This window comes from Oryx dammah, unplaced genomic scaffold, assembly GCF_014754425.2.
Source record: "Oryx dammah isolate SB20612 unplaced genomic scaffold, SCBI_Odam_1.1 HiC_scaffold_15, whole genome shotgun sequence".
In the NCBI taxonomy this organism is placed as follows: Eukaryota; Metazoa; Chordata; class Mammalia; order Artiodactyla; family Bovidae; genus Oryx; species Oryx dammah.
Window position 1 is genome coordinate 18,989 of NW_024070199.1, and position 11,438 is coordinate 30,426.

General features: G+C 51.3%; 1 protein-coding gene across 1 annotated transcript in view; it reads right to left on the minus strand.

The window, feature by feature from the left end:
* Nucleotides 1-7,130: 7,130 nt before the first annotated feature.
* The window catches only part of LOC120874834, a 12,093-nt gene continuing 7,785 nt past the window's right edge, over nucleotides 7,131-11,438 (minus strand). The window contains 4 exon segments of the mRNA XM_040256532.1: nucleotides 7,131-7,870; nucleotides 7,873-8,563; nucleotides 8,565-9,160; nucleotides 9,163-11,400. Of these exon segments, the coding sequence (XP_040112466.1) occupies nucleotides 7,131-7,870; nucleotides 7,873-8,563; nucleotides 8,565-9,160; nucleotides 9,163-11,400 (4,265 nt within the window).

Below are 11,438 nucleotides of genomic sequence, written 5' to 3' on the forward strand. Positions count from 1 at the left end.
GAGGGGAGAACCTCCTGGATATTTTCCAGTTGCAGCGGGAGCTTCTCGAATTACTACGGGGACCTCTGGGACCCTCCCTTGTGGCCTCAGGAAAGGCCAATCTCCATGCGAGTTGCGAGGGGCCTGTCGGGATTCCTTGCAGTCGGTGCCGGGGCCTAAGACCTCGTGTGGAGTCTATCAGGGAAGCTTATGATTCCTCTCCAGTGCTGACATGGATCTTGGGGCACTTCTGGAGGCTCCACAGGGGAGTCAGTCCTCGTCTCAAGTGGGGACATGTACATCGGCTTTCCTCACTAGCTGGAGCAGCCGTGACAGGCTTCCCATCGCCTTGATACAGGGATCTGTGGCATTCCATGGAGGCTTTCCTACGAGGTTTTCACACAGGGCTGTTTCACGTGCCACTGTGGTGAGAGTGGATCCTCGGCATGCAAGTCTAATCAGTGCAGGCAAATCAGGTTCTTCTGGAGTGGACTGAGATAGTTTGTGCACATTGGGAATGCTGGCACGACCCCTCGCTTTCCTCTCGACTTTCCTGTGGAGAGCGCCTCCTCTTCAGATGCGACAGGAACGCCGTGAATCCTTTCCCGACGAAGCAGGGAAAGGAACCCTCATCTCGAGCTATGAGGCGGAAACGGGGCTCCTCTTGATGTGGGCGGGACCCTCGGTGTTCCTCTCGAGTGGAGGCGGGTATGTCGGGGAACTTCTTGAGTTACAGCAAGGTTGTGAAGGACCCTTTCGACATTCCAGAGGGCAGGATTGATTTGCCTCTAGACGACTCAGCAGAAAATGACTCATCTCGCCTGGAGAGGAGAACCTCCTGGGTTTTCTCGCGTTGCGGAGGGAACTTCTCGAGTTACGTCAGGGACCCAGGGACCCGCTTTTGTGGCGTCAGGAAAGGCCTGTCTCCATGCGAGTTCCGAGGGGCCTGTCAGGTTTCCTCTGCAGTCGGTGCCAGGGCCTAAGACCTCGTGATGATTCGAGGCTTAAACCTGAGGATTCCTCTCCAGTGCTGACATGGATCTTGGGGTACTTCTGGAGGCTCCACAGGGGAGTCAGTCCTTGTCTCGTGTGGGGACATGCACGTCCCCTTTCCTCCCGAGCTGGAGCAGCAGTGGCCGTCTTCCCATCGCCTTGATACAGGGATCTGTTGCATTCCATGGAGGCTTTACCACGAGGTTTTCCCACAGGGCTGTCACACGTGCCACTGTGGTGTGAGTCGATCCTCTGCATGCAAGTCGAGGCATTGCAGGGAAATAAGGTTCTTCTGGAGTGGACTGAGATATTTTGTGCACATTTTGAATGTTGGCACGACCCCTGGAGTTCCTCTCGACTTTCCTGTGGAGAGCGCCTCCTCTTGAGATGTGACAGGAAAACCGGGAATCCTTTCCCGACGAAGCAGTGAAAGGAAACCTTATCTCAAACTACAAGGCGGAAACGGAGCACCTCTTCATGTGGCGGGACCCTCGGGGTTCCTCTAGAGTGGAGACAGGTATGTCAGGGAACTTCTTGAGTTGCAGCAAGGGTGTGAAGGGCCCTTTCGAATTTCAAGAGGGAAGGTGTGATTTGCTTCGAGACGCCTCAGCGGAAAAGGGCCTCATCTCGCCTGGAGGGGAGAACCTCCATGATTTTCTCGAGTTGCGGAGGGTCCTTCCCGAGTTCTGACAGGGACCTCAGGGGCCCGCTCTTGAGGCCTCAGGAAAGGCCAGTCTCCATGCGAGTTTCGAGGGGCCTCTCGGGATTCCTCTCCATTCAGTGCCGGGGCCTAAGTCCTCGTGTGGATTCGAGTCCGGAACCTGAGGATGCCTCTCCAGTGCTGAGATGGATCTTGGGGTAATTCTGGAGGCTTCACAGGGTAGTCAGTCCTCGTCTCGAGTGGGGACATGCACGTCCTCTTTCCTCCTGAGCTGGAGCAGCCGTGGCAGGCTTCGCGACGCTTTAAAACAGGGATCTGTGGCTTTCCATGGAGGCTTTCCCACAAGGCTTTCCGACAGGGCTGTCACACGTGCCAACGTGGTGTGAGTCAATCCTCGGTGAGCAAGTGGAGGCAGTGGAGGGAAATCAGGTTCCTCTGGAGTCGACTGAGACATTAGGGGGACTTTGGGAATGGTGGCACAACTCCTGGTGTTCCTCTCGACTTTCCTGTTGAGAGCGCCTCCTCTTGAGGTGCAACGGGAACGCCGGGAATCCTTTCCCAAAAAAGCAGGGAAAGGAACCCTGCTCTCAAGCTACGAGGCGGAAACGGGGCTCCTCTTGATGTGGGCTTTACCCTCGGTATTCCTCTCTAGTGTAGACGGGTATCTCGGTGAACTTCTTGAGTTGCAGCAAGGGTGTGAAGGACCAAATCGAATTTGAAGAGGGAAGGTGTGATTTGCTTTGAGATGCCTCAGCGGAAAAGGGTCTCGTCTCACCTGGAGGGGAGAAGCTCCTGGATTTTCTCGAGTTGCGGCGGTTCCCTCTCGAGTTACGACGGGGACGTCATGAACCCGCTCTTGACGCCTCAGGAAAGGCCAGTCTCCATGCGAGTTGTGAGGGGCCTCTAGGGATTCCTCTCCATTCGATGCCGGGGCCTAAGTCCTCGTGTGGAGACGAGACTGGAACCTGAGGATTCCTCTCCAGTGCTGACATGGAACTTGGGGTACTTCTGGAGGCTCCACAGGGGAGTCAGTCCTCGTCTCGAGTGGGAACATGCACGTCCGCTTTCCTCCCAATTTCGAGCAGCGGTGGCAGGCTTCCCGTCACCTTGAAACAGGGATCTGTGGCTTTCATGGAGGCTTTCCCACGAGGCTTTCCCACAGCCCTGTCACACGTGCCACCATGGTGTGAGTCAATCCTCGGGCTGCAATTCGAGGCAGTGCAGAGAAATCAGGTTCCTCTGGAGTGGACTGAGACATTTGGGGTACTTTGCGAATGGTCTTATGGCCCCTGGAGTTCCTCTCGACTTTCCTGTGGAGAGCGCCTCCTCTTGAAATGCGACGTGAACGCCGGAAATCCTTTCCCGATGAAGCAGGGAAGGAACCCTCATCTCGTGCCACGAGTGGGAAACGGGGCTCCTCTTGATGTGGGCGGGACCCTCAGAATTCCTCTCGAGTGGAGACAGGTATGTCGGGGAACTTCTTGAGTTGCAGCAAGGCTGTGAAGGACCCTTTCGAAGTTCAAGAGGGACGGTGTGATTTGCCTCGATATGCCTCAGCGGAAAAGGGCCTCATCTCGCCTGGAGGGGAGAACCTCCTGGATTTTCTCGAGTTGTATCAGGTCCCTCTCGAGTTACCACGGGGACCTCAGGGTCCCGCTCTTGTGGCCTCAGGAAAGGCCAGTCTCCATGCAAGTTGTGAGGGGCCTTTTTGGATTCCTCTCCCGTTGGTGCCAGATCCTAAGACCTCGTGTGGAGTCGAGGCCGGAACCTGAGGATTCTTGTCAGGTGCTGACATGGATCTTGGGGTACAGCTGGAGGCTCAACAGGGGAGTCAATCCTTGTCTTGACTGGGGACATGCACGTCCGCTTTCCTCTCGAGCTGGAGCAGCCCTGGCAGGCTTCCCGGCGCCTTGATACAGGGATCTGTGGCTTTCCATAGAGGCTTTCCCACGAGGCTTCCCACAGGGCTCTCACACGTGCCACCGTGGTGTGAGTCGAACCTCGGGCTGCAATTCGAGGCAGTTCCAGGAAATCAGGTTCCTCTGGAGTGGACTGAGACATTTGGGGAACTTTGGGAATGGTGGCATGACCCCTGGAGTTCCTCTCGATTTTCCTGTGGAGAGCGCCTCCTTTTGAGATGTGACGGTTATTCCGGGAATACTTTCTCGACGAAGCAGGGGAAAGAACCCTCATCTCGAGCTACGAGGCTGAAACAGGGCTTCTCTTCATGTGGGCGGATCCCTCGGTGTTCTTCTCAACTGGAGATGGGTATGTCGGGGAACTTCTTGAGTTGCAGCAAGGGTGTGAAAGACCCTTTAGAAGTTCAAGAGGGAAGGTGTGATTTGCTTCGAGACTCCTCAGTGGAAAAGGGCCTCATCTCGCTTGGAGGGGAGAACCTCTTGGATTTTCTCGAGTTGCATCGGGTCCCTCTCGAGTTACGACGGGGACCTCAGGGACCCGCTCTTGTGGCCTCTGGAAAGGCCAGTCTCCATGCGAGTTGCGAGGAGCCTCTCGGGATTCCTCTCCCTTCGGTGCCGGGGCCTAAACCTCGTGTGGTGTCAAGGCCGGAACCTGAGGATTCGTCTCCAGTGCTGACATGGATCTTGGGGTACTTCTGGAGGTTCCACAGGGGAGTCAGTTCTCGTCTCGAGTGGAGACATGCACGTCCGCTTTCCTCCCGAGCTGGAGCAGCCCTGGCAGTCTTCCCATCGCGTTGATACAGGGATCTGTGGCTTTCCCTCGAGGCTTTCCCACGAGGCTTCCCACAGGGCTGTCACACGTGCGACCGTGGTGCGTCGATCCTCGGCATGCAAGTCGAGGCAGTGCAGAGAAATCAGGTTCCTCTGGAGTGGACTGAGACATTTGGGGTACTTTGCGAATGGTCTCACGGCCCCTGGAGTTCCTCTCGACTTTCCTGTGGAGAGCGCCTCCTCTTGAAATGCGACGGGAACGCCGGAAATCCTTTCCCGATGAAGCAGGGAAAGGAACCCTCATCTCGTGCCACGAGTGGGAAACGGAGCTCCTCTTGATGTGGGCGTGACCCTCAGAATTCCTCTCGATTGGAGACAGGTATGTCGGGGAACTTCTTGAGATTCTTCAAGGGTGTGAAGGACACCTGCGAAAATCAAAAGGAAGGTGTGGTTTGCCTCGAGACCCCTCAATGGAAAAGGGCCTCATCATGCCTGGAGGGGAGAACCTCCTGTATATTCACGGGTTTGGCGGTTCCCTCTCGAGTTACGATGGGTACCTCAGAGACCCGCTCTTTTAGCCTTGTTATGCACCTTGCCTGTATCTCCAAACCAACTGAGAGAACTAGTCCACCACAGTAATACAAAAGAAGAAAGGGAGTTTATTTCTAGCGCGCTAGGGCTTAAGTCTCATCCAGCTCAGTGGAATCTGTCAAGAGCCCCGAACAAAGGAGCATGGCTGCTTATATACAGGCATTTTCTTTGTCTCTATGAGAGGGTAGCTGGCGTTACATGATTGGTTTGGACAGGGTGAGCTCATGTCCTGTCGCCTTAGGATAGGCGCTACTTGGGGAATTCTAATAAGGTTAAGGAATGTTCTGGCCTTCCTAATTTGGTTACAGGCCACTTCTGTTAGGAAATCGCTGATTCAGGCCTTAGTCCTTGTAGGCCTCACTGAGCCGCTCATGGCCTGTATTTTGTCCCAACATTCCCCCCTGTCCTTGGATCATATAAAGGAATCTTCCTCCTGGTGCTGAGACACAGTTTGATATTGCTGTCGAAGCACAAACAGCTGTACAGTGTTTATGCATTCCTTTACAAAGGCTATGAGGCGGTTGATAATGCATGGACCAAAAGTTAGCATTAGTAAAATCACCAGTAGGGGTCCCAGCAAGGTGGAGATTAGAGTGGTCATCCAGTGAGACTGTTGGAACCAGGATTCGAACCACCCTTGTTGGGCCTTGCGTTCCCGTTTAGGTTGGGCTAGTCCTTCTTTTACCTTGGACATAGATTCTCTGACTATGCCTGTGTGGTCAGCATAGAAACAGCATTCCTCTCCTAGGGCTGCACAAAGTCCCCCTTGTTGCAGAAAAAGCAGATCTAACCCTCTTCTATTTTGCAGAACTACTTCAGAGAGGGAAGTCAGAGAAGATTCTAAATGGCTAATAGACTGTTCTATGCGGGAAATGTCTTCATCTATGGCTGCTCTTAAAGAGTTAAATCCTTGGCTCTGTAAGGACAAAGCTGTTATTCCTGTTCCAGCCCCAGCTATTCCAAGGCCAAACATTGTTGCTATAGTTATAACAGTTAGAGGTTCTTTTTTAACCCTGTATGTTCGTTCTTGTGAATTCAAGGCTAACTTCTGGGCCCAATAATCATACATTGTTTCTTCTGCCCGATAAAGAATTTTTGGCACAACTGCCACCATAATACAGAATTCCTCTTTAGGGTCGAAAATCGAGCTGTGCAGGCAGGGAGTTAACCCCGTGTGTGAACAAACCCACCATCCTCCCATCTGTGGTATCAGCCATTTGGCTACGGGCAAGTCTGCAGTTTCAATGACAAACATGCACAATGGGGATCTTTCTGACAACACTTTACCAATGCATAATCCCTTTCCCCATACTTCTTTCATTGTAAGACCTACTTTTTGTTCTCCCCATCGACACTGAGGAGGGTTAGAGCTGTTGTCCAGATTATATGAGGCATTTAAGCCTATTGCCTTGTAATAGGGTGGGATTAAGTTATAGCATAGCCAACAGGATTTGGTGGCTTCTGGATGGGTCTGATTTAAGGTAATATAAGCTGCCTTCACTAATTTCCATAGAGAATCTGTATGTTCAAATTGTGTAATGGGGCCTGCTCCCAGACTTTTCATTGGTTCCTCTGGTGTAGGCAAGCAGTGGTGGTCGGGTGAGGGGTTATATAAACCTGCTCAATGGGGTTTGGACCGAGGCTATACATTTGCACTGGTTCCAAGACTTGACTCACAATAATAATTCCACTATAAGTTCATAGCTCATCTTTTGCCTGGAGTCCCCATGACACCCCATTAACCCAGGCCCTTTCTTCCTTGGCTTTATCAACATTGAACCTTATTTTCACTTGGGCATAGTTAAGATCTTTGTCCCAATCTCTATATGGGGGTATAGGTCCAGAAAATGAGAAGTTAAGTATATCTCGATTTCCTACATCCCATCTTCTATGCCCACCAATCCCCGACCCATCATTGGAAGTAACACAATCCCAAGATTTACAATAATAATCCTGTATCCCCTCGCAAGTCCTCCAGTTATGTCTGGGTGCACCGGGACATGCCCAAAATAGGTGGTTCCGGAGGTGCCCCCTCTGCACAGGTGCATTTACCACTGGTTTGAGATCAAAGTACAAGTCGGGCCACCAAGTATTAGGTGGATGTACAGTGGTAGTCGAGTTGAACATTTCACGTGTCAGCCCATTCTGTAGCTTCCAAGTGATCCCGATGGGTTGATGCGGGCTCACGATGGCAGCCTCAGAGCAGAGCAGCATGGTCATCCACAGGACGATCTGGACGACTTGTGGTCCTGTTGGTGGCGGAGCCTCAGCTTGAGGGCGTTGGACGGGTGTAGAGAGGCTTCCCATTCTTTCTTGGCGTCTTCTTGTTCTGCTGGGGTGGCCTGACGTACATGGTTGCAATGCACCCAAGGCCCGATATCGTCAACCTTTAGGGCAGCTGGGGTGGTAAGAAGAACAACATAAGGACCCTTCCATCTAGGTTCTAGTGCCTTGGGGTGGTGCCTTCTGACCCATACCCAATCTCCTGGGCCAATATCATGGGAGGGGATAGTCTCTTTATTTTGACCTATGTGTATTCCTCAAAGCAAGTTCCAAACACGAGAATGCACTTTACCTAAGGCCATCAAGGCCTCTTGGAATTGCCCCAACGTTGGGGGCGGTAGTTTCTTTCCCTCAAAGATTGGACAGACAGGGGGAGATCTCCCGTACAGAATCTCAAATGGGGTCAGATTAAGAAGATAAGGAGTGTTACGGGCGCGAAAGAGAGCGAAGGGAAGGAGGGTCACCCAGTCCCCACCAGTCTCTATAGCCAATTTGGTTAAAGTTTCTTTTAGGGTCCGATTCATTCTTTCAACTTGCCCCGAGCTCTGAGGACTGTATTCACAATGCAACTTCCATTTGGTCCCCAGAGCAAGGGCAAGGCTCTGAACTACTTGACTCACGAAAGCAGGTCCGTTATCAGAGCCAATAGTTACCGGCAGTCCAAACCTAGAACTATCTCCTCTAAAATCTTTTTCGCCACTATCATTGCGGTTTCTCCCTTTGTAGGAAAAGCTTCTACCCACCCCGAAAAGGTGTCTACCAAGACTAACAGGTACCGGTAACCATACTTGCCTGGCTTTACCTCAGTAAAGTCTATTTCCCAGTGCTGCCCTGGCCCTTCTCCCCAATACCTCAGTCCAGTGTGTTGTCCTTTCCCTGGTTTCATCTGTTGGCATGCCTCACATGCTTGTGTTATCTCATGCACAGCTGCTTGATGCCGGGGAAATCTCAATCGTGCAGTTTGGAGGAGCATTAGAGTCTTTCTCTTTCTCAGGTGGGTGGTCAAATGCAGGTGTTCACATAGTTGCCGTCCCAGGTGAGTGGGGAGTATCAAGTATCCATCTGAGTCCCGGTACCACCCATCTTTGTCCTTCTGGAGGTTTTCATTTTTCTGAATCCAGGTCAGGTCGGAAGATGGATACTCGGGGGATGGGGGCAAGGTTCCCATACCTGGAGGAGGAAGTCCTATCACCAGCACAGAGGCGATGTGGTCTTCATTAGCTGCCTTCTGAGCTGCCAGGTCGGCAGCGCGATTTCCTCGCACCGTGGGGTCTTCACCTTTCTGGTGTCCAGGTACGTGAACTATAGACACAGCCCGAGGCATCTGCACAGCCTCCAAAAGTCTACGAATTTCAGGCAAATTTTTTTATTTCTTTTCCTTCAGCAGTCAAAAACCCCCGTTTCTGATATATAGGGCCCTGGATGTGCACCGTGCCAAAGGCGTAGCGGCTGTCAGTGTAAATGGTTATTCTCTTTCCTTTGGCCCTCTCTAGTGCTTGAATTAAGGCAATTAATTCTGCCTTTTGTGCAGAGGTGCCTGGGGGCAGGGCCTCAGCCCATACTGTCTGTCCAGAGTCATTTATTATTGTGGCTCCCACCCATCTCTGTCCATCTTTTATATAACTGCTCCCATCTGTAAACCATATTAGTTCACTGTTGTCCAGTGGCATATCTGTTAAGTCTTTTCATATTGCCGTTACCCCGGCCAGTATTTCATCACAATTGTGGAGGGGGCTACCCTCCTCTGGATTGGGCAAGAGAGTAGCCAGATTTAAAGAACATGGCGTTTGAAAATGTATCCATGGGGTGTCGAGCAGTAAAGCCTGATAGTGTGTCAATCAGGCATTAGAAATCCATTTACCTGGGGGCTGCTTTAGAACTCTCTCTATGGCATGAGGAGTGTAAACCAAGAGTTTCTGTCCATAAGTCAGTTTATCAGCATCGTGGACCAAGAGGGCAGTGACCACCCTGCTGCCACTGGGTCCAGCCTCTTGGAGAGGTAAGCTACAGGCCGCTTCCATGGTCCCCATTTCTGTGTTAGTACCCCTTTTCCTACACCTCGTTTTTCATCTATATATAATTGAAAAGGCTTAGATGGGTCAGGGAGGGCAAGGGCAGGAGCTTCTAGCAAGGCTTGCCTGAGCTCCTGGAAGCCCATTTTCATTGGTTCAGTCCATTCCCAGTCTTTATTTTCTTTTGTCCCTTCATATAAGGGCCTTGCCTTTTCTGCAAACCCCAAGATCCATAACCGGCAATACCCCACAGTTCCTAGGAACTCTCTCACTTGTCTAGGGTTAGCTGGCTCAGGGATCTGGAGAATGGTTTCTTTCATGGCCTGTGTTAGCCATCTTTGGCCCTGTTTTATTTTGTAGCCGAGGTATGTGACCTCTTGTTTGGCGATTTGGGCCTTCTTGGCACTGGCCCTGTAACCCAAAGCCCCCAAGGTCTGAAGATCACCTGTTGCCTCTTGGCAACTTGATTCTGTAGTTGCTGCCAGCATAAGGTCATCAACATACTGCAGTAAAACAATAGCAGGGTGCTCGACCCGGTACTCATGGAAGTCTTCATCGAGGGCTTCATTGAACAGCGTGGATGAATTTTTGAAACCCTGTGGCAAGCGAGTCCATGTCAGCTGCACGGGGGTTTGGCCACTGTCTTCTTGCCATTCAAAGGCAAAGATCTCTTGGCTTGCAGGGGCGAGGGCCAAACTGAAAAAAGCATCTTTCAAATCCAAGACAGTATGCCAGATAGAGTTTGGAGGTAAGCTGCTTAGTAGTGTATAAGGGTTGGGGACTGGGGGATGAATATCACTCACCCGTTTGTTGACTTCACAGAGATCCTGGACTGGTCTGAACTCAGTTCCCCCAGGCTTTTTCATGGGCAACAGGGGAGTGTTCCATGGGGACCGGCATCTTTTTAAGATCCCTGCTTTCATGAGGCGCTGTATATGAGGTGTAATTCCTTGTCTTGCCTCTTGACTCATAGGATATTGCTTTATCCTCACCGGAAGGGCATTGACTTTTAATTCGACGATGATAGGAGGCTGCTGTTTGGCTAGTCCCATTCCCGCCGTTTCTGCCCAGGCCTGAGGGTATTTTTGGACCCATAACTGTACATCAAGGCTTACCGTCGTAGGGGCCTCTGGCAGATAGAGTCTGTATTCATCATTTAATGCCAGAGACAGAACTTGGAGAGGCTATCCAGTCCCATCCAGGACTGACACCTGCCCATGGTCGAAATGAATTTGGGCATTCACCTTAGACAACAAGTCTCTTCCTAGCAAGGGTGCTGGGCATTCAGGTATCATCGGGAATGAGTGGGTCACCTGGTGGGCCCCCAAGTTCACATGCCGTTTTGTGGTCCATCCATATCGTTTAGTCCCGGTTGCTCCTTGCACCCAACTTCTCTTTTTAGACATAGGCCCGTCCTTCTGATTTAGAACTGAGTATTGGGCTCCTGTGTTTACCATGAAGCCAACCGGTTTCACCTCCACATTTATGGTTACCCAGGACTCGGGGAGGGGTGCCGAGCCTTGACCCCCCTAGTCGCTATCCTCTCCCACATAGAGGATGCGACTTTCTGGAGAAGGGGTCTCGTTTTTGGAGATCCTGGGCCTCTCTTTCAGATTTTTCTTGGGGCATCTATCTTTCCAATGCCCAAATTCTTTACAAAGCGCACATTGGTTCTTTTCAAGTCTACGCCTTGCTGTCTTTTCTTCGGTTTTTGAGTCTATCTTCCTTCCTTTTTGGATTTTGCCCTTATTTTCAACCCCAGCAAAAAATATCTGGGCCAGTTCTTTTTTATTTTTACGGTTTTCCTCAGCTCTGAATTCCCTTTCTTCCCTTCCAATGTGGCCCTCTCTTTCCTCCAGGGTCTCTCTATGATTAAAAACTCTTTCTGCTGCCCTCACTAAATCCTGCAGGGATTGTTCATTTAACCTCTCTATCTTCTGTAGTTTTCTTCTAATATCGGGGACTGCTTGGTTCACGAATGCTAACATAACAGCTGCTCGTGACTCATCTGCCTGTGGGTCCATAGGGGTATACTGTCTAAAGGCCTCCATCAGCCTTTCAAGGAAAGCTGCTGGGCTTTCATTTGGCTCTTGCCTTACCGAATTTATTTTCACCAAATTTTTTGGCTTCCTGGCGGCCGCTCTAAGGCCGGCCATAAGAGTCTTTCAGTACACCCAGAGAAGCTCCCTACCTTCTGCCCGTTCGAAGTCCCAGTTGGGTCTCACCAAA